The 24,452-nt window shown below is 38.1% G+C and overlaps 1 protein-coding gene across 1 annotated transcript in view; it reads left to right on the top strand.

Annotated features, from left to right (window-relative positions):
* Positions 1-22,982, top strand: part of LOC126101358 (uncharacterized) — a 37,376-nt gene extending 14,394 nt beyond the window's left edge. The window contains exons 3-4 of the mRNA XM_049912026.1: positions 14,889-15,081; positions 22,520-22,982. Coding sequence (XP_049767983.1) covers positions 14,889-15,081; positions 22,520-22,647 — 321 coding nt within the window. The 3' untranslated portion in view covers positions 22,648-22,982. The remainder of the gene's footprint in view (positions 1-14,888; positions 15,082-22,519) is intronic.
* The last annotated feature ends 1,470 nt before the right edge of the window (positions 22,983-24,452 follow it).

Genomic DNA, 24,452 nt, shown 5'->3' on the forward strand with positions numbered 1-24,452 from the left:
TCATGATAACAAAACTACCAATATGCTCAAACAGCTTGTGGACTAGTGCTTAGCATTGCTCACTATTGATCACGAGGTTACAAGTTCGATTTCTGGCTGCCTTGAATTTTCTCTGCTAAAGACTATGTATGTGCGTTGTCTTTATCATCATTATATCATTGTAAACACACAAGTCGTCAAAGTGACATCAAATTAAAAGACTTGTACCATGCAACCTGGCCAATAAAGTCATACACATATTACAGTTCATTTTACTGTTATGGGCGCTCAGCCATGGTTAGCAGCTGGTTGTATATAAATACATACATAGTGTAAAAAGGGAAATGTTGTTACCAAAAATTTGAAAATTACTTGGTCAGTTTACTTTACGTTTTTACAGTACACTCTAATAAACATTCATATATTTTTTAAACAACAATGTACAGGTTTTATGTAAAAACTGGCTACAAGAAAGGAAATTCTGTGCTTTGCCCTGATGTGAATATGTTTGTTTTGTTTTCTTACTTGCAGTTAGTTTTAACTATGATAGTAGGCCATTTAAACTATTATAAAAATTGTTTTCCCCACACACAATCTTTCTCAGTATATATATTTTTAAACAAAAATTGTGTACACAAGAATGTGCTGTTTTGTTTTCTTTCTCGCAACAGGTTTTCGTAGAAAACAGCGAAGTTGTATAAATAGCTTGTCAGCTTATGATTAACAACAAAATAAGGAATGGCCAAATTGCTACTCACTGTAAAGATGGCCCATTGAATTGCACACTGACACAATGAGAAGACTGTTACACGTGCAGCTATTGGCCAAAGCCCTCCTCAGAAAAGAAAACATACACACATTCACACAAGCAAGCATGCTTCACATACACTTGGACACCACCAGCAGCTCTGACCGGATTCCTGTCGGAGCTACCAGCAGTGGTGGTCGAGTGTGCTTGAGGTGGGCTTGCTTGTGTGAATGTGTGTTTGTTTTCTTTTCTGAGGAGGGCCTTGGCCGATAGCTGCACATGCAACAGTCTTTTTGTTGAACCTGTCTGCAACTCAGTGGATCATTTTTACAGTGAGAGTAGCAATCTATCCTATTCGTTATATTGTTGTTATTCCAAGCTGAAGTTTCCATTGTTTGTCAGCTTATGATTAGAATACTACTACATAATCTGAATTTGCAATAACAAGACCCAACACCAGAGAGAGGGGGAGGAGTAGATGGACAGAGAAGGGGAGTTGGGAGGAAATGGATGTTGAGAGGGGCAAGGAGGTGATGGACAGAGAGGGGGGAAGGGGGTTAAGAGATACGTGTAATTTCAATACATATGTAGCAATTGCAAATCATTGCTGGATTAGCTAGTGTATTAATATACCTTTTGTGTCTTCTCAGAAAGAGAATTGTTTCTAATGAATGTATGCTATCCTCATGTCTAGGAAATTGGCAGGCTGTTCTCCAAAATTAGTTTTGTGGATTTAGTTTTGCAAGTCCTCATTTTGATTAATTTTAACATAAAATAAAACCAAAATATAATCTACACACCCATAATAATAGGCAATTCTAGCTTTGATTTTTTGAGTTTTTATGTTTCTAATTTATTCATAAATATATCTGCCCTGGCGGGTAGGTAGATTGATTTGTTGATGGCACATTCAGTCAGAGTGAAGGCCTGTGTGAGGCACTGAATTACTTAAAATGCAAAATTAAATTAATGAGAAAAATAACAAGGTTGTAGCAGTGTTGGTAACAGGATCTCTACTGGAAAATATGTTTGTCGTTAGTTTAGAAAACGTGATTCTTTTTTCTTTTATTTTTTTCTGAAATTAATTTCCAAACAAAAAATCAACATATCTATTATCACAAGTACATAGATGACACACTTTTATTTGATGGCACAGTAAACCAAATTGAAGACATACATGACGATATGAGAAGACATACATGACGATATGAGAAGACATACATGACGATATGAGAAGACATACATGACGATATGAGAAGACATACATGACGATATGAGAAGACATACATGACGATATGAGAAGACATACACGACAATATGATATGACACACTTTTATTTGATGGCACAGTAAACCAAATTGAAGACATACACGACAATATGATCTTGGGATGGTAGTACTCTGTGTGTTCGCAGAGCTTTAGTTGTCACATATCATACCTGGTACACTTATAAAAGTGAACAATATGCAATATTTCCACTGGTTTTGATAGTAATTATTACACTAAGTAATGTGAATGAATATGTTGAGTGGAATCAGGGCCATGTACTTTGTGCCTCAGCTAGTCATTCCCATTCCTGTTCCACTATCAAGTGGTGCAAGGGAAAATTACTGTCTGTATGCCTCTATATAAGCTCTGATTTCTCTTATCCTATCTTTGCAGTACTTGTGTGAGCCATACGTTCGTGGCGGTAGAATCGTTATGCGGTCACACACAAATACTGATCCTGTAAATTTTCTCATTAACATTTTGCAAACTGAAGATGGTCTTCACTCTAGAGATTTCCATTTTTCATGTAACTTTTATGTAATAATTGCACGTTGGTCATACCTGTCCATAACAAATCTAGCAGCTCATCTCTCAATTGCTTCAATGTCTTCCTTTAATCAAACTTTGTGGGGATCCCACATGTTTGAGCAGTACTCAAGTATGGGTCACACAAGTGTTCTATATGTGGTCTCCTTTATATATATGAGCTACACTTCACTAGGACACCCCCAATAAACTGAAGCGAATCGCTTGTCTTCCCTACAACCGACCTTAAGTACTCACTCCATTTCGTATAACTTTGCAAAATTACGTTTAGATATTTAATTGATTTGAGTGTGTCAAGTGCCACACCACTATTTTTGTATTCAAACATTACTGTATTGTTTTTGCCACTCAGCTGCTTTAGCTTGCATTGTTCTAGATTTAGAAGAATCTGCCATCCATCATGCTAAAGATAAGTTCTGTCTGTCATTCTGTATCCAGCAATCACTGAATGACGGCACCTTCTTGTACACTACAGTATTTTTAGCATATGGTCAAATGATAATATGTCTATACAATCTTCCTATGTGAATGATTTTAGTAAACACGAGATTTAAATTTTCAGATTTCCTTTTGATGTCTTTTATTGCCACACCCAGCTGGTCGATGAGTGCCTGAATAGAAGCTTTTGACCCATTTATCTACTTTACCTAGGACCAGAATGTATGGTTCTCAGCAAGATCTTGCACAATGTTTGATGGTGGAAGTTGTTGTGTGCTTTATGCATCAATCTTTTAGTAGGTGCACAAATTTCTACTAACCTCTGCCTATTGACACTTCTGTGTTTTGTTTTGATCAAGAGTGCAACTCTCTGTGTTTCTTCAGCACTTCCAGAATTTTATTACTAAACCAGGGTAGGTCTATTATGTCTTTAATCCACTTACTTGAACTTACTTCTTGAGAATGTGATTACCAATCAGTTTAAACTTTGCCTATAATTCCTATATGTCCATCATATTAGAACTAAATTACATCCATTCAGTGTTTAAGTAGGATACTAACTACTGCTTGTCTGGTCTTTTCACATAAAAACTATTGCAGCCTTCTCAGTGAACTGATTAACAATATTAACCATCACTATGATAAAATCAAAACCCCCGTTCCCTGTCTCTGTACTGACACTGTCAATAAGATCAGACCTTTTCATATGCACTAGGTCTAAAATATTTCCATTGCGCATTGGTTACCAAACTAGCTACTCAAGTCAGATTCTAGAGAATGCCTTCAGAATTACTTTACAAGACTGTCTGTCTCCACTACTGCAGTGAATCCACAGACATCCCAGTCTGTAATCGGTAGCTGATGTTGCCTTCAACTAATATTGTATGAAGACACAAAGGAATCAATAACATTTGCTGGCTAGTGGGCATTGATTTAAATCAATGGGAAAATTGAAAATTTGTGGAGCACCGGGATCCAAACCCAGGTCTCCTACTTACTGGTTAGGTGCATTAACCACTGCTCCATCTAGACTCTGGTCATTGCAACAGCACATACTACCCTAGCATGCCTCTTGTCTATCCACACTCTACTGATGTAGTGCCCCTTGGCCTATTATCCTCATTACTCACGGCATTTCACCACTTCCCATAATGGGAATCCTCTGTAGCAGCCAATGTCATTAATTCCATTATGTTTTACTTCATAGTAACTGCAGGATCAAAATGATGTTTGTTCATATGGACATGTCTGAAAGAACATAACCATATATATAATACTGCGTGATGAGTATACTTCTGCACTACTGTGCATAGATTTTCTTTGATGGTTCTACAACTGTTACAACAAAATTGGTTGGCCACTGACATAGGCTGGTTACTTGCATCCATATAACTTCACAGTCAGCCTCAATTTCAGTGTTGATGACAAATTGTGTGGTCCTGCTGTAAACTGATGCCTCCAAATGCTGTGTGAAAATGAAACAAATGTTATCAACATTCTACAACTTTATTCTTCATGTCTACATATTTGCATCCCTCTGCCACTAGAGTGCTCTGAACTGTGGCATGTAAAATGCCAGTGTGTAACTATTTCAGTGTGTGAGAAACAGCTTAGTGTAATTGAGCTTTGAATTTGAAGAGTTTGTCCACACATGGAGCCCCCTCTCCTTCAACATGACAATGCTAGACCACACATGAGCACTGGAACATCTGCAACAAGCTCAAGCATGAGGTTCGCTGTTATCGTTTGTCTTCCACACAGTCCAGACTTGATCCCAACCAATTTTCATCTGTTATCAAAGCTTAGAGAACACCTTCAAGGACTTCACTTTGATGTGATGAAGCGGTGCAAGCAGAGGTGATGTGGCTCCATCAACAAAGTCAAACATCGTACACTGACTATGTCAACAAACTGGTCTCTCATTGGCAAAAATGTTTTCATTGCCAGGGCGACTATGTTGAGAAATAAAGATGTAGACATGAAAAATAAACACTCCCTTTCTCTGGTATGTGTTTCATCTCATTAAATATTTCAGAGCTTTATATTTAATGTTTCATCCATAGCTTGGTTCCAACTATAATCTGAGTGTGATAGCTATCCTGTACCCTAATGAATTCAGAACCTTTTCTATGAATACTTCGACAATTTACTGTTAATATCTTGTCATTCGAAGTGTCTTTAATTTGTACACAATCTGATTCACCCTCTTCATATTGAATGGCAAGCATTCATCAGAGCATCTCAAAATGTTGTGTAAGCCCAGAAAAATCTGTATAATCTCTGCAAATAATCTGCCACCCTAGTAGTAGTTGCTTCATGTGTGTAGTGCTCCCCTGACCTACCAATGCAAATCTTACAATTCTACATCCCAAAGCTCAGATCTAGACATCTGCAGCCACCAACGACTTTAATCTTGCTGCAATTAAGAGTTCTTTTAACCCATACAGACACAGACTTTGACTCATTTATTTTGCAATGATTCCTCGTCCTAAGAACCAAAGGCATTGTGGACATATAATAAAATGTACCCCTATCTCTGTTGTACACCACACAAATCTGAAATGTCTGATAAGCAATAATTTATCGACTGTTAAAAGTTTCCAGTCCTGCTGCAGTCTCTACTTAACCCCCACGTACTACAGTCACGGTAACTCAACGCTTACCATGTCCACTAGCATCTGCGTTAGTAAGTGTAAAATTCAGTACACATCCACAAAACACTGAAGGGCCGTGCAAAATCACTTGCACACTTACACTGTTCTTCAATTGACAAAACTTCTGGTTGAGCCCCTCCACTTGGTTCCCAACCAAAGGACCCTGATCACTTCTGGGTACTGCAAACAGTAAGCTCTGCTTGCATCCTGCAAGGTAGGTCAGCAATCTTCACCACACCAATCAAGCACCTGTACAAACTGAGGACAGCTTCAGAACCCAAGTGACAACTGACATTGTTGCTGGTATGAGCCTCAGCTTGCAGATAACGGTACCCGGCACCCTTTGTAGCTGCAGACAGGCCTCCTCCACATCTTGGCAAACATACTGAGTGCACGTTGGACTTCTTTCCATCCCTGGATGCAATTTTCTATAGACTCCATAACAAGTCCAACATTTAAGTTCTCAATAACTAGCGAACCCCTGCCCCCGTTTGCCTGCTCAGATGCTGCTGAAGAAACAGCTACTTGTCCACTCATAGGGTGAACTGGTGAGGCTACATGGACAGCCACCATATTCACTCTCTGTAAGGGATTATCCATGTTCTGATCTCAAAGTGTATGTTAAGCCTGTCACTAGCTGATTTGTATTGCCTATGATGTTGTATCAACACTCTTAACCTACTAGGTGCTAGTGTGATAAAACTGAATTTTCAGAGAAAAACACTTCATTACAGATGCAAATACATACATATAAAGCTAACAAGCTAACATAGATCTACTGCTATCTTTTGTATGTAGCTTCATCAACTCTCATTTGTATTTTACCTTCCAACCTTATCTAGACCTCAGGCTATGCAGTTCATCAGTCTCTCACTAACATCTAGATTCTGCCTTGAGACGAGACATTAGAGATCTTTCAACACAGACAATGAAGAAGCTTCTGTATTTATCAATAAAAGAAACTCCTGTAAGCAGACATTTTACCATGGATGAACCTGATACGCTACAGTTATTACAGAAAAACCATGGGGCCCATGGAATACCATGATATGGCTGCCCAGTCATCACTGACCCCTGCCATGTCTCACTCTTGTGGCATAAACTCGACCAGAATATGGAAACAGTGTGCAATATCACTCTTCCTACCAAGTGACTTTCTTCCATTGCTCCATAATCCAGGTTTTATAGCTTCAGCATCATGTTTTCCTGTTAAGGGTATTTGCATCACTGACAAGTGGTTATTGGATTCCAACTAGCTCTGCAATTTCTTGTGTTTGGAACTCTCTTCATGTTGTTTTGGTGCTGAAAGGGTTCATGAGTGCAACATTCAGTTCTGCAGAGACTTAGCAGCTGGCGTTCTCCTGATTTTCATCACAGTCACTCTTCAGTGACCATCTGTCATGATCACTCAACAAACAATTTTGTATGCCTTGTGACTTAGTGGATTATGTTTTTCCATTTTCTCTGTGAACAGTATAAATCTTTGACATGGTGCATTTTGAAACATCAAACACTTCAGCTACTTTGGCTATGGAAGCACTGACCATGCAAGCACCAGCAATTTGTATCTTTCAAATTCCCTTAGCTCCCACATAGTGCACTTGCAACTAAAAAGAGCGCTGTTCTCACCCTGACGCTTGCATTGTTTAGACGACATTGAACATGTGTCATTTGTGTTCAAATACAACAACGAACATGAAGGTGTATCTGCAACTGTTGAACAGCTGTTAATTGACTACCACATATTATCCTACCATTGGCTGTCTCCAACATAATATGGAAACATGTTGCCAACATCTCATTTGTACATCTCAAGTGCAGTCCATGAACATCCCTTTGTAAAGCTTCGCTCTCATTTGTAGAAAAAGTTACACCCCCATTTTATATGGGTATCAACAAAAAAAAAGTGTTTGATTGTATACAGATGAAGTGAAGTGGGTTAATATGGTTGGACACGAGGACAATGTCCTCTTTAACTTATAAGATTTGTATCAACTCACTTTATGTTGAAATGTCGCTTGGAAATGGCATACACTATGAAGTCATGATTCCAAGATAAATAATTGCAATAGAAATCCTGGCAGAACATGTTGCCCTGTGTGAAATTTCACAGTTCAAATTTAAAAACTGCACTATTTAAATGTGTGTTATTATTATTATTATTATTATTATTATTATTAAGGCCAGTGTACATCATTTCAGTTTCATTTCAAGTCAATTGTAGAACTAAATAAAACAACAAGTTTACTGTTACCAATCACTGTTTATTTCTCTTCACAATACGTTTCAAAGGTTTAAACCTCCATCAGCAGGTGGATTTACATTTGTTAGTATGGCATTTTTGTGTGAGTTGTGTTACAATTTTTTTTTGGAGGAACTTGTAACACTGTCTACAGTGGCCACAGGTTCCTTTCACTATTGTAACACATCACATATATACTGTCATATTTTGTATTTAAGAATATTTTGCTAGGAGAACTTGATCTTTTACATTTAATACAATTGATTCTTGCAATTTCTGTTTATGAGTTTCACATGTATTTATACTAAGACATTATTTGTTGCCAGTATAACTGACTGCAATGTAAACTTCTACTTAACTACTCCTTAGTTAGTTCAGCAGTTCCATTAGAACTATATCATGGATTGGTCTTAAAATTACAGTCTTACTTAGTAGAAAGGGTTTTGCTTTCCAGCCAAGTGACAGTTCTACTTTTTGTACAGTATTTCAACAAATATCTCACCCGTCTTTTCCGTATGCTCCAATCAGTGGCCAGACTTTGATGTTTGGCTAGTGTAGCTTCTTATAGCAGAGTTTTACCCTCAGTGATTGCTACACCCTTTGATGCATATTTGATTACATGAATTTCCACATCTTTAACAGATGACATCATGATGTCTTATTGAAATGAATGCATGACCCCATGCCTTACTTAAATACAAATTCCTGAGCCTCCTATAATGTCTGCTGCCATAGACTCCTTACTTTCATTGTTCCAGAAATTTGGAGGCAACATCACAATACTGGTCTTATTGCATATCTTTTGTAATTATATTCCAGCTATTGCTTGGCAGCTTGTGATTTGCTTGACTGTTTCAGTCTTGCGTGTGACTGCTGTTCAATACAAACACTGGAAAGTCCACGTTGGCATCTCCTTGACTGTTGCACCTGTTTTGATTGGCCGTTCAACATATGCTATGTCACATTTTCACAGAATGTGGCATATGCCGGCTTTTGGAGCCCTAAATTGTCTATGAGATTAGAAAGCATACATTTAATTGTGACTACATAGATTTTTCCATTGTACTAATTATGGGTATTCTTTTCACATTTGCTGCCAAATCCTGAAAAAACGTAGTATCATCTGGCCACTGTTTTCAGAGGAGATGCTCTTGCTGTGTATCATATGAAGATAGTAGCAAGGAGAGCTGTTAAAATATTAGGTTAAGTTGATTTTATGATCTAACAGCATGCATGAGAATAATATCACAGATTTTGTTGCTGTTAGTGGAAATGAAATGCATTACATGACGCACTTTGTAGGAGTCTGCTGATTTCTCAGCAATTTAGTTTGCTTATGACAGATTAGTGACCCTCTGGGAGAGCACAGAAGCAGCATCCCCAGTGACTGTATAAATTACACCATGAAATAGCAGTACAGTTGAGTGCACCATGGGCAGTGTTGTTTATTAGCAGTGGTCGATTCCTCCACCAACAGTCAACAGAGAAGCAGTAATCTCCCTAAAGGGTCATTTTCAATGCCACTTTTTATGGTCTTGATAAACATCAAGGGATTTGTTGTGTCAAGGAGGCCTTATTGGCTGATTTGTGTAAGGAATGTAAATGTGACAAACATCCTGATAGTTCAAAAGGCTCACCGAGTCTGCAACAGTCATCAGCCAAAAACACAGGTACAGAGTTGGTTCTGGGGAGGTTCCATGGCAGTGCCATCATCACGAAAGCAAACCTGATATTCTCATCAACCTCACTGACTGAAGGAGATAACTTCAAGATTCTTTCAGTGTATATTCCGAAGCTTCTATATACAAGCCTCCAAGTGTCAACTTCATGTTTGAAGAACCCATCAACTTCAATTAACAGGGCATACACTTAATTGTCAGTGATTACAACTGTCAAAGTACATCTTGGGGATACAGAGATTAAGAGTGGCGAAAAACTTGAAAGCTGGACAGAGATTCATGATCTGCAGCCAAGTCATTTCCTAAAGCTGAGACCATCCTTCAGCAGTGATTGAGTGAAGTGCTTCATCTGCTCGTTACACTGCAGTCGCATTCATGAAGAGCATGCTTCCATCCCCTTACACTGGAATCACTTTCATGAAGAGCATGATTCAAATCCCTGTCTGGTGGTCATCCTAGTTTACATTCTCTGTTGACTGCTGTATCGCTCAAGGGAAACACTTGAATGGTTTCTTTTCACAGGTCTGCTTTCCTTCCCTAACTGTGTTAAAAACCAATTATGTGCTCAACATAACTGACCTCTTTGTCAATGGGGCCTTAAACCCTAACCTTTTCTCTTAACCAATATATTAACAAAATGTAGGTGGTACACTGTCACAAACGCTGATGTGATCGATAGAGTTTAGGTGTTCTAAGAGGTTGTGAATTTTGCCAGTTACATTAATATATTCTTACTAAGAGTATCTTGTCAAACAATAAATATTGTGATGTCATTGTCTGCTAGAAGAGTTTAGTGTAGGATTCAACAAACTTTTCAGCAGTTAGCTCCAAGGATACCAAAGGTATTTCTTGCATAACTGAGGACATTAAAACAAAGTGTAATGTACGAATCTCAGAGCTGCAATTGACTGATGTGGTGTTCAAATTCAGCAGGGTTACAAATGTTGTGTTTGCTGTTGTATTCATATCGTGTATGAATGAGCATCTGCTGGTAGAGGAGTGAATTAATGTTACTAACTACAACATGTGTAAAACTGTTACTGTGTGGTGGACACTAGGAAGTATTGCTCTAATACTAGTAGTTAGTAACGTTGGTGCACCCACGTACAAATTGGCAATAATGCACACACCAAGAAGAGTTTTGCATCACCCCGGTTCCCAGAACTTTTGAAGATAAACGTTGACTGTGGATATTGTACTACAGACACAGTCCCTTTGACTGTTCAGTGATGTTACTAAACCTGTCCAAAGATGTAAACAACTATGCATGAGCAGTGCCTATTAGATAGAGGAGATCCGACAGCCAATCAGTTCCAGTCATTCTACCAGGAAGGAGGTACATGGCTCATGTTGTGTGTAGTTAAACCATGCCTAGAAGGTCAATACCGTGGTTTGATCACATCCACATTGTTACTTTGTGCCAGGAAGGGCTCTCAACTGGGGAAGTGTCCAGGCATCTCGGAGTGAACCAAAGCGATGTTGTGTGGACATGGAGGAGATACAGAGAGACAGAAAGTTGATAACATGCCTCGCTCAGGTCGCCCAAGGACTACTACTCCTGTGGATGACCGCTACCTATGGATTATGGCTCAGAGGAACTATGGCAGCACCACCACCATGTTGAATAATGATTTTCGTGCAGCCACAGGACGTTATGTTACGACTCAAACTATGCGCAATAGGCTGCATGATGCGCAATTTCACTCGTGACGTCCATGGCGAGGTCCATCTTTGCAACCCTGACACCATGCAGTGCGGTACAGATGGGCTCAACAACATGCCGAATGGACTGCTCAGGATTAGCATCATGTTCTCTTCACCGACGAGTGTTGCATATGCCTTCAACCAGACAGTTGTCGGAGACGTGTTTGGAGGCAACCCAGTCAGGCTGTGAACACCTTAGACACACTGTCCAGCGAGTGCAGCAAAGTGGAGGTTCCCTGCTGTTTTGGGGTGGCATTGTGTGGGACCAACATACACCGCTGTTGGTCATGGAAGGTGCTGTAACGGCTGTATGATACATGAATGCCATCATCCGACCGATAGTGCAACCATATCAGCAACATATTGGTGAGGCATTCATCTTCATGTACGACAATTCACGCCCCATCATGCACATCTTGTGAATGACTTCCTTTAGAATAAAGACATTGCTCGACTAGAGTGGCCAGCATGTTCTCCAGACATGAACCCTATTGAACATTCCTGGGATGGACTGAAAAGGGCTCTTTATGGATTATGTGACCCACCAACCACTCTGAGGGATCTATGGTGAATCGCCGTTGAGGAGTGGGACAATCTGGACCGACAGTGCCACCATGAACTCGTGGATAGTATGCCACAATGAATACAGGCATTGAGATGCCCTGCTAATCCAGCAGGACAGGACAGATAGTATAAATTGTGGAAAGGGGCCAAAATAATGGCTGTCAGCTTCACTCGAACGTACAACTTTATTATTTGATCAAACATTACAAGATTCCAATTTTTTTTAATCCTTGGGACTTAATTACCGGCTGAAAACCACTTTAATTTAAAAATGGCTGAAGGCCAATAACTTAAAATGCAAGCATAATCAGAAATTTAACAGGCAAGTGTTATCTGAAAACAGTCCTTTAGTTGGGCTGAAGTAAACAAATTAAATTCAAATCGGCCGAAGGCCTAATTTAAAACTCCATAACATTAAACTTTTTTAAATAGCAAAGGCCTTATGTGAAACAGTTCTTTAATTTAGGCTGAAGGCCTTAAGAGCAAAAGAGCTCAAACTCAAAATCGGCTGAAGGCCAAAGGCTTAAAATTCAACAACATTAAAAGTTTTAAAATGCCAAAGGGCTTACATGAAACAGTACTTTAAACAAGTCTGAAGACCTTAAAAAAAATTATAATAATATCGGCTAGAAGCCGTACAAGTACAAACAACAAGAACCCAAGGGTGCTCAGATGTTCGAAAGTCGGCCTGTATTTCAAACACTAACGCTCGTTTAGGTGAGACAGGCAGTCGGGCCAACCATTCATGATCCGACGACAACCCAACCAACCAACAGTCAACGAACCCACCGACAAGATAACTTCCACTTCACCCAACCAGGGCACAACAGGGAGTTCAACAGAACAACGTAGAAGATACTGGTGCCCACAACCAATCATACATGAAGCTGTCAAACTACACACAGTGCTGGGCAACAACAACACGATGAGGAAACTACACTGCCTGAAATTTACGTCAACGGCCAGGCCAGGTAACCGGAACGTTAACAGCCACAAGGCAGAAAATTCCGCTGGTGCACTTCAATTCAAATAACCGAATGCAGTGAAACTCCACCAGAGGGTGGATAGAATTTTCCAACTTGAAAACCACACTGTTGCTCGCGATCATATCCCAACAGCCGACAACGAACTCCAAACGACACAATGTGAACAGTCTTGACTTGCTGGTAGGCCAAATCAAAACTCAACTTTTGTGTCCAGGGTCAGTGAGCCACGGACCTTGTAGCAATGGGAACAGCACCACACACTCTGCATAGAGACCGCCAGTGGGCCCAGCCAAACTATGCCCTGCCAAGAATTCCTCGCTGTTCCACGCCAACCGACTGACTCCGCCAACCCATAAGCGATCGGCGAGTAAATACACGTTATCCGGTAAGATGACCAACCGACGATCAACCAAGACCGTCTCCACTCGAGCCATGTGTGCTGGCAGAGGTTGGGTGAATCATGGCTATCCGAACCTCACTCCCGTTCCAACTCGACCAAACTTCTGCCACATCCGAACTGTCCAACTGCCAGGTCCGAACCCCACTGCTGGCACGTTCAAACTCACAGCAAGACACATGACGACCAGGAAGTAATAGCAGTGCCGCAAAGATAATACGGCAGGGCTTATATTGATAGCGCTGCTGTGCCGCTCATGGACAGGCAAAACAGCAACTCGGTGACACAAGTAATTGAAACTAACCTAATGAGGTGGCAGTACGCCAAAAACAGGATGTTAAATAAGAGATGGCATGAACATGAGCCACGCACAGCTCAGGCATGCACCAGTGCAAGAGGACATGTTACTGAGTATTAAAGGTATCAGTGTGAACAGCAATCTGGACCACCACTTCTGAAGGTCTCGTTGTATGGTGGTACAACATGCAATGTGCGATTTTTATGAGCAATAAAAAGGTCGGAAATATTGTTTATATTGATCTCTATTCCCGTTTCTGTACAGCTTTCATAACTCTCGGAATTGAGGTGTTGCGAAACTTTTTTTGATGTGTGTATAACTTGATTGCCTTAACATCTACACCCTAAAACTTGATTAATTAGTTAGGAGGAACAGTTTGATCCCTTCATCACTATGTAGAGAAAATCCATTCACCTCATCCTCTCTCTCCATGCTGCAAAACATCATCGTTTGTCAGAAATAAATGCAATGCTGAGGACTCCGGACTGTACAGCACTGTTGGATTAAGAGACCCTTGCTGAATTAGAGATCCATTCAAATAGTGTTCCAAAGGAGTGGGTTATTAGGTTAACAAATCAAGCAGGTGGTGCATCTAAAATAAACAGTGCCTTTAGAAGAAATCAAATCTGAAAAGGAATTAGAAAACTAAACCCAGAATTATGGTACAGGCTCCTAGTCTCTGATACATTATAATTGTGTCTATCATAGATTGTTAAAGTCTTGTAAATAGAGACAGGGTTTTCAGTTGGGGCAAGGTGTAAATTCAGTTCTCATAGTGTTAAGATCTTGCTCATTATCTCACGTCTCAGAGCTGGGAAATCTTAGTGAATCAAACCTGGTTGTAAAACTAGGTGTAACATCATTCACATTAAGGCTGGAGTCCAAGGCAGCAAGCACACAGCAGACTAGTGCATGGGGCAGCTGAAGAAGATAGCTAAGTCAGTTTTTGGAATATTTTGAACAAAATGGGTTCTCCAAATCGTCTAGACATCTGATACGTACCTTCAGTTAGTTGCACATAGAAAGTTTCAGAATTATCATTAGAATTCATTTAAAGATCCTTTTGATGTCCCACTGTTGTGTTATGGACATACTTCCTTGAAAACATTTGCTGTGCCTACTTTTAATGTTTCCTCGGCCAACCATCTTGTGGAATTTGGTGGTAACCGACCAAAGGTGGTTTGTGGTGAGTACCACATGCTGCTTGCCTCCATGATCAGTTTACAGTGAGCACAATAAAAACAAAAAAATGTAGAATATATGTTAAAAATCGGCAACAATCCATTAATCGACAATTTATTTTCTGGCATATGCATTTGATTTGATTGTAATGTGCTATATTATTTTAGTTTTTTTATTTTGTTGTTGGTGTTAACTCTTTCAGGCTGCCTTCAACCCTAAATCACCTTTTATCAAAGGGTATGGTCGCATCATTGAAATACTTAATGAAGAATATGGATTGGCACTGATATCTCTGCGTCATAATCATTGGGAGAGTATGCTTTTTCATCGTAGTGTTGCTTTCCTTTTTGGCTTGAAACTAACAACACACAACCTTCAAGAAATCTTCAAAGAAGGTGAGACATTTAATACTTAGTCAGTGAGTTAAACACATCGCTGTTTATGTGATTTATGTAATACTGCAGTAGAAAGAGAACATGTGTAAACTTTACTTTCTTTCTCAAGTTTACCGATAGACAGCCAGTACACAAAAACTGAAAATATGAGTAAGCTATAATGCAGCAACAACAAGAATGCTCATTTAACATCTCTTAGAATTAAATCAACTATAACAGAGCTGCAAAAACAGTGAACATGTACAAAATTCAACTCTCTCCGTTTAAAAATCTGTGTTTTGGCTGTTCGCTTCATCTGTTGAAGGTAACCAGGCATTTTAACGTTTTTTTAACTACGTAAGATGAAATAACTAGAGTGTTCAAAGACTAACATTCTAACTGCAAGTCACTTGCTCACATGAAAATAAAAGTCTGTAATGCAGAATGGAAATATACAGTTGAACCAAAGTAATTTCCAGCGCAGGGTGTATACGACCTGGGACAACTGGGAGATCCAGGAAAAATCAAGGAATTTTTTCATCGAGGAGAAAACCAGAAAACCCGGGAATTTTTCATTGTTTCAGTTAAATTTTTGTAATTTTGATTGGAAAGAACCAATACTCTGACAAAGGACCTCGCTCCTGCAGAATAATACTGCAACAATAAAACATGAATGACAGAAAAAAAAACGAAAATAAAACTTATGTTATAAATGAAATGTGCCATATACAACAACAAAACACAGTGCTCATATAAACGTCTGTCAATAGCAAAATGTGTCGAAGGCTTTAGGAAGACTATGCAGTGCTTCATAACAACAAATTGCCTCAGATGAGCACGATGTCACAACTGCTTACGTTAGATTCATGTGAGCAGTTGCAAGCGGGCTCATGCATATGTGCAGTTAAGTCGCGTTTGAGTAGTACCTTCTCCCGCGTCTGGCTGCAGAAGCCTGGCAGTTAGCTATATAAGCAATAGCAGCAGGCAGCCAGATGCTACCGAGAAAAATTTTACTGGCACTGCCAGATTCACGCATGTACATCAGGCCCAGATCTAGGGGGTGGGGGGCAAACTGAATTTTATTCCCCTGGCGTCAATTTCGGGGGGAGGGGAGGGGAGGGGGGGTGCAAATTAATATTTTTGAGGAAAAAGACCTTGTTTCACAAAGTGCCTAGCATCCAGAGCACGTTGGTCTATCGATTATTCATATGATTTTGAAATGCATCCCTGTTGGTTTTTGAGCAGATTCTAAGTTGATTTATGAAGGAATAAGTTGATTTTTGAATGCGTGCATAGTGTATGTGATGTCTCTGCCAGGGGAATCCCTGATACATCTAGAAATAAACTTTCCTGCAGACCAAAGGGGACAAGGCTATATGAGCTGAGCGAAATAAAGCTGATCGGGTGAATGCCCGTTGCTGTTTATGTGGTTGACTGGGTTTGTGAATGATCAGCATTGTTATAATTACTAGCGAAATCCATAGATTCAGACTACCAGAGTGGAAATAAATGACCAACAGGAATAACAGGTAAGAAAGATTACAAATTTTCTTCTCGGTGTATCCTAGAAATTGAAGTTTTGACAGAAAATTTTTGGCCAGCCGCCACACTAGTAAGGGCCAGTGGTACAATCCCCGACTAACAGCCGCTAAAGTTCTATTCTGGGAGCAGTGCGGAAAATGCATTGTACAAACACATAATAACGTCTAACCAGAGAATAAGCATGGGATAACTAAACTGGTGATCGTAACAGGGTTAGTGAAGTTAACCAGAGAAAAAGTTTTGACACTGGCAGGAAAAGTTACAGAATTAGTGATGACAAGATTGTTTGTTAGAATGAGGAATGAGAAGAAACGAAGATGTCATACAAATTGTGGAAGAATATGACGATTCCAAATTTATATAAAAGTGCTTCAGAAGTTAGAGCGTATGAATTAAATGTGAAACTATTTCCTAACATAAAACTTTTTGCTTGTAATAAGGCTAATAGGCATTTGATATTGGTACTTGGGGAATTACATTCTGTCGTGTTATAAAAATGACCATTTGTGCCGAAACAGTCTCGTTCATTTGGTGTGTGTTGAAATTGCTGCAATATTAGGCAGACCTATATCATTTTATCTAGCATATAGTGACAAAATACATGTAATTAGATCAAGAAACTGCACCAGTGTTGTGTACTAGTTTTTTCAGTATTACATAATGACATTTTGAGTTTTCATGTAGCAAAACGTTTGACGATCTTTTATGAGGTAATAGATTCTTTCCCAGGAAGGAAAGCACACCATGTAAAGCTGTAGCAAGATTGGAGAGAAAAAAATGCTAGGTCTTAAGGAGTGAAGAAATGTGTACTGTCTTCCTTGTCTCTTGTCTTTACTGGTTTTATGTATCCTATATTTAATTTTATGTCACACAAAACAAGAAGTTATGAAGAGTTCTTGTGCTCCCGGTTACAAATAATCCCATCCAGTATTAATTGTGAGTTAATTTTTTTCAGTGGGGCAGGATGTCAAACTGGCTGACTGGAAGCAGGAGAGGCACCACAGGACATTTTAATTTCCACTGTCCTGAATATAGTTTGATGGCATCCATTACAAAATATTACACGTTTGAACTTCACAGAGTGAAATACAGTGACGTGCAATAGAAGAATGCTGTGTGAAGAGGCATGGCACTGCACTTAGGCACACTTACAACCAAATAACATGTCTTACATTTCCTCTAACACATATGTTTTAAGTTTATCAGACTCTTCAGAAAGATGCACACTACAAAATGAACATATTTTTGAAAAGTCGATTGTTTTAAAGTCTTGGGGGGCGCTATCATCTAGTGTTGCCCCGGTTCAGAAATATCGTAGATCCAGGGCTGATACACAGAGCAGTCTGAGTTGTAGTGGGGAGGTGGGTAGTGTCCACGTGACCCTTGTTTACATTTAGTGATTTTGCTGTTTCCTCTTTTGTTTATTGCTCTCATGTCAAATGAAAACAAAACATATTTCTGTGACCGGGAGCTATCATGTGAATTACAATACATTCACATAATTACGGAAGGCTAAAATATGTTATTACTTTCAGATTGTATTTTATTTTATTTCCGCCTTTCTGACAGTCAAGCATTAATTGCCTTGCAGAACAAAGAAGTTATTTTTGTTGGTTTGCTAAAGAAATTCGGCTTTTATTAATCTGTTCTGCTGAGGTAGTCAATTTATTTGAAACGAAATGTTTAATTCCACACTATTGGCTAGTTTCATGTGTTCATTGCATTTTAAATGCACATTTCTATCTTCTAGCGCATGTGGCATTATGCCATAATAAAGAACCAAACATGCGGTGATACAGTACTGGTATCCAAGAAAATTTACATCTGTATCTGGACATATGAGTGTGTACTTTATGCGTATTAGTATTGTTCACAAAATTCCGATGCTCTTGAAGTATCCTTTAATGTCTTGTTTCTTTTATGACATAATGTGAGCTCTTTTAATGTTGTACACACACGAACATAAGAGTTGCCTGCGTAGTCATAGCAGTGCAAGCATGGTGATGCCTGTCATCTGGCACTCTCTGGAATGTGCTGAAACAAATCTATTTCTAATGGGTTGCGGGAAAATATTGTGAATGGTTGTTTGAAAAGCGTCACTTTCAGAATAAATTTCCTTTTACACAAGATGAACTATGCACGAGAATGTGTGATGAATGTGTTAAATCACAGAGTGCTTGTCTCTCATTTAAAAATCATCTCTTTGAGGACGACCATCTAGAATAATTTGGAGCCCAGAAGATCAGATATTTATGTTATTGTTAAAAAATTTTACTAGCACATTTATGTGATATCTTAACGTGCAACACACGCAAAAAAGATAAACATTATATGTGAAAGCTTAGCTTCTCTTGCAGCTTGTTAATCTAAAAGACCAACATTATATGTGAAAGCTTTGCTTTTCTTGTAGCAACAGTATGTATAATAATTTAAACCATTAACTTTTCCTATTTGTTTGTTCGCACTACCAAGTGATGTTGCTATTGGCCGACTACATCACATGTCCTATGCTCTGAATATCCCCCGTCATCAGATGGCGAGATCACGTGACATGAGCTATGACTGGCTAACAAAAGCGCATCACAATCTCGGTTTCAATGCTTCGGAAAGTAACGTGGTGTTTGGTGAAATTGGAATTTATACTATCGTAATATGAAAATATGCAGTGTCCATGTTGCTACACATCAGAAATCTTTCCAAAACATGTTTTTTCTGTGAGTTTCGTTTTCTAAAGTGCCGGGAATTTCTATGCCAGTGTATAAAACCATAACCATTTGAAGGATTGATAAGTTTTACAGTTCCGAGGAAAAGTATACTGTCAGTTAACGCGGAAAAAGTATATTTTTATCCAGGAGAGGGCGTATTTTTAACCGGGAAAAATCTGGTGTTTTTTTTTTGTCCTCGTCTGTGTATAGGCCCTGCAGCAACAACGTCAAACATTCTTCTGGAGTCTTTCACCTGTGATAGGCAATCTGTAGCTCAGATTGCAAAGATTTGACTCAGAGAGACAGTTAGAACAATTTTTATTCTCATGTTTCCCTCCAGTACTAAATTGGTGATCCCTTGCCTCAGAATGTGTCCTACCAACCGATCCCTTCTTGTAGTTAAGTTTTGCCACAAATTTCTCTTGTCCCCAGTTCTATTCAGTAACTCCTCATTAGTTACATGATCTACCCATCTAATCTTCAGCATTCTTGTGAGCACCACATTTCAAAAGCTCCTTTTCTCTCCTTGTCTAAAATGTTTATCGTCCTCATGTTTCACTTCCATACAGGGCTACACTCCATATAAATACTTTCAGAAAGGACTTCCAGACACTTAACTATAGTCGATGTTAGCAAATTTCTCTTCTTCGGAAACACATTTCTTGCCATTGCCAGTCTACTTTGGCCATCATCAGTTATTTTACTTCCCAAATAACAAAACTCATTTAGCACTTTAAATAAGTGTCGGAATTCCTAATTTAATTCCCCCACCATCTCCTGATTTAATTCAACTACATTCCATTATCCTTGTTTTGCTAAATCCTTATTCAGTCATTATTTCATTAAACCTTTTTACCCACTATATTATTTAATAGTTGCCAGTGACAATAGACATTTGGTTATTTTGCAAACATTTTATTTAAATAAATATTCATGATATACTATGCCTGCATGTCAAGTGAAGTGAGGATGCCAAAAGTCGTTTTTTTTCTAGGTTGTTATAATTTGAAAGCTCCTATTCTCCTCTTTACAACAAACATTTTACTTTTTCTGAAAAGTAATATCTCAAAAGTTATTCATATTCAAAATTTTTGTGTTCTAAAGCATTAGACTCTTAAAATGCACTTTTTTCCAAAATGCAGCAGCATGAATTTTGTTGCCCTGGTTTTGCAGTTTCTGAAGATGTGTACTATCTCTAAAATAACCGCTTAGTCTGTTAATTATTCCAATTACAAAATTTGACTTTCAAGGAACTTTATTGCGCACTTTGGGAACCACTGCACACGCTCTCCCATAAGATAGTACCAATAATTTGGCTGTTTTGTAATCACAAAATTACGAGTTAAGCAAATTTATTTCACTATGTTTTGTATCTTGGCCCCTTTTAATTTTTCTGTCTTATGTTAATATGTAAAATGAAGTAGCTTAATATTTTGCCAATTTGTAATTTTCTGTAATATGCACGTCTATAAATTATCATAGTGCACAAAACTTCAGTCAATCTGATACTCTGTTAAGCCACTCGTGGAATATGTAAAGTGATGACCTTTGAGATAACAGTTACTAATTACAAGTCAATTGTGATTGGTTTAAAGCAATAAATGCAAATAAAGAAACAAGTGAATTTGACTTTGTTGTTGTACTATATCATTATTTTCTTTGAACAAACCTATTAATTAGGTACTTAAGGTTTTTTGTAGTTGAGTGTCAATGAGACTTATGAGGCAAATTACGGGTCGGTAACAAATTTATCCACTCATAAGTATAAAACAGTGTCTGGCCTCTGCACTGTGTGGCACTCATGACTGAACACAATCACAGGTTCATTACAGTATGTTGTGGCACCTTACAGTCGAGGCTAAAAGTTACTACGTAGTTTTATTTGGGAGACAGGACATTTCCATTTAGTTAAAACATAGTACATGTCAAGTAGAGCAACTGTTGGCAACTGAATTATTACAGTAACTTTTGTTACAAACTTGGTGACAGGTAGCTCTGCAGCTGTTGATTTGTAAATGTTCTGTAACAAAGAACAACTGGATATCTTTGTAAAAAATGTGCGCCACACAGTAATAAAAGGCATTAAAGGCACCATTGTAACACCTGTCTCGATACTAGGGAAAGACTGATTAATTATGGTAGCCGCATAGGGAAGATCTGGCAAGAGAACTCACTAATCCATGGCGCATGCATGTGTCTTACAGCACATTTTATTTTTTGACATGAGTGACAATGAAAGTTGAAGTCAGGTTTGGAGACATGCTTTATTAGTGTAATTCTTGAGTCAACTGTGTGAGAAAAGCAAGAATCTGGGTTTTCTTTTGCAGTCTGGCACAAATTTTAAATTGTCACGATACTTTCATATTCATAAAACTTTGTAGATTTTAATGTCCGTGTGTGAGTGATCATTTCATAGGTGGACTGTGTTAGTAAATCTTCCTGTCTGTTTGATAATTGTGTTGTTCAGGCTCTAGTATCAAGGAGAACTGTCAGGAATGTGCTGATATTACTAAATGTTTTCAATTGTATGTTTGTTTGAAGCATTGAAATTGACATTTTTCCTACAGGCTGGTATGTCGACAACAACTTATCCAATAACTATAAAGAAGTCATTGAAAAAATTTTATACTTGATCAAGATTTACATTAATACCATTTTTAAACGTAATTTGCAGAATCTTTTTACTTTTAATCTTTTATTCAATTCTATTTCAACAACGGGTTACACTGCCCTTGTACTGTTTCTGTGTTTGGTTATGAACATACAATTGCACTGTTCTTTTGTTGTCATAACTTTAGTTATATGGTGTTTAACATGGATCACAAAATCAGTATTCTTGTTACATTTTAGCTCGTCTTGTAGCTTTATGATTGTGGAATTGAAGACTTTATCCCTACAACCATTCTGTCCCATTTACTTTCTTCTTTCTTTTGCCAAGTTTGCGTTTTATAATACTGTCTCCAGTTCAAAGAGTTATTGGGGTATGTAATTACCCCCCATGTATGCTGTCAGAATTGTCAAGAACCAAATGCTAATTTTACATGTAAGAAACAGTGGTATTACATGTTCAAAATATAAACAACCTTTTTCATTTGACTGTAAGATATGCAAGAACATTTTTTATTGTTCAGAAACTATGCAAAAAATCAGCACTTCTCAAGTGAAGCCTATAATAGCCTTGAGTACATGTTTAAACATCATTTTTGTTCCAGGTGACCAGATTCGTTTTATTGCTGTGCCAGCACCAACTAAAAAACTTATGACCCTTTGGCTGGCAACACAGATTAGTGTAGCAGTTGGTTCCACACTGTTGGAGGGTGATCTCCCTCCAATTAAATGATAAATTCATACTGAATTATTTGTACATGACGCTTTCTGTTGTTTTAAAAGCTATTACTTGTATGGTTACTGTTTAAAGAAGATTATTAATATAATGCTCAAGGAAGTTGAGACAGAGAGGTACAATTTTGAATTCAGTTTCTTGTAGTTTTTTTGTATGTAAGATTGTGTAGAAGAATTGTAATGAGGAGGTGAATTAATGACTCTGTATCTGTCAAATTTCATATTTCTTTGATAAAAAAAGTGTAATGTTGAGATGAATATCTTCAGGTTTGTAAATTGATTATATGAAGTAAAGGGACATAATGTATAACAATAAAACAAAGAGAAGAGGAATTAACCAATTAATCAGAAACAACCATTCCCAAGAACATACAAGAATTATAAAATTAACAGATGATTTAGAAGTATTGATACCAGTAGGCAAACAACAGGCTGAAAAATTGAGTCCCATATGAAATTGATGTAAAAAACAAAAAATGCTGCCAACCTTATAAAAATCAGAAAATAATTCAGCCAAATTGTCAGCAAATCTAATCAGCTCAGCAGGAGAATATTACAAGACCTTTGGGAGACAACTTCTGTCGTAATGCAGAGAAGTGAATACAGAGAAATGCTGTATGCTAACCAACAAAATCATGGAAGAAGCATTCAGTATACTTTCGAAACCTGCAAAACTTTGAGATATTACAAACACCCCAACAAAGATGAAACAACAAGACGTAAACCATCCCCTTCCCCTGTCCAAGAAGCAGCACTCAAGAAACTGAAAATTTAGAAGGCATGCAGAGAAGACAAAAGTTTTCACAGAAATGTGGAAACATGCCAGTGACGTAGTTTGGACACACTCCCTAGCCTCCTACACATGGCTGTATAAAAATTTGAATAACAAAAATTCTGCAAACATTGGACCGACATATAATCCTCCTACTCCAGCAACAAGGAGACAAGAAAAATCCAGGTAACTACAGGGGTGTATCTCTATGGGACTTTTTTTACTTTGTACTTAATTATTAAATTTGTAATATTAACTTTTAATAATTCAGCTAAGAACAGTGCATCATGCAGTCTTTCTGAGGTAAATGCTGTGAGAGAATCAAATTTTCTTTTACAAATCATTATTCTCTAAAAAAGCCTCTTTCTTTTGCCATGGAAGCTTAGGACAGTACTCACGTATGACTTGAAGCGCATTCTACTTCTGCTTCTTGATTTTTGTTAATAGTGTATTGTAGTCCTCCATGAGCTTGACCTCTTTTTCGACAGGATTATTTACAACTTTGACTAGATGTAGAGTATTGATAAAGTCTTTCGTACCACTGTGAAGAATCCATCTTAAGGAACTTTACCCTCAAGCCAAAGCGGATGAAAATAGTTTTGTTTTATTAGAAAGAAACTATTAAATCCCATTATTGATAATTCTGAGAATGAATATTTCTAAATGAACCGTGGTAATATATTCATCTGATAGTTGCAGCTCATTAGTCAGTGTGTTGATTGCTTAATTTTTTATTCAGGAGACAAATTAAGATCAAAGGTGAAAAATTCAGAAGACAGGTACCACAAATGTTTTTTCAGTTTCTGTAAAGCCATACGAAAGATCATGACCAACAACGTGATATTTTTAAGGCTTTGAAAGAATGTTGAAATCCAAATACAGTGCTGTAACTGAGAAGAGGCACCAAACCACACTTCAGTGTAAGCCTTGACAAGGACAACAGAAATATCACAAACTGCATTCTCTGCTTATGATCACTTTTGCCCTCCAACTTTGCACGATGTGGCCCTTGGAGCATGGAAAAATATTCC

The sequence above is a fragment of the Schistocerca cancellata genome, chromosome 9, assembly GCF_023864275.1.
Source record: "Schistocerca cancellata isolate TAMUIC-IGC-003103 chromosome 9, iqSchCanc2.1, whole genome shotgun sequence".
NCBI lineage: Eukaryota > Metazoa > Arthropoda > Insecta > Orthoptera > Acrididae > Schistocerca > Schistocerca cancellata.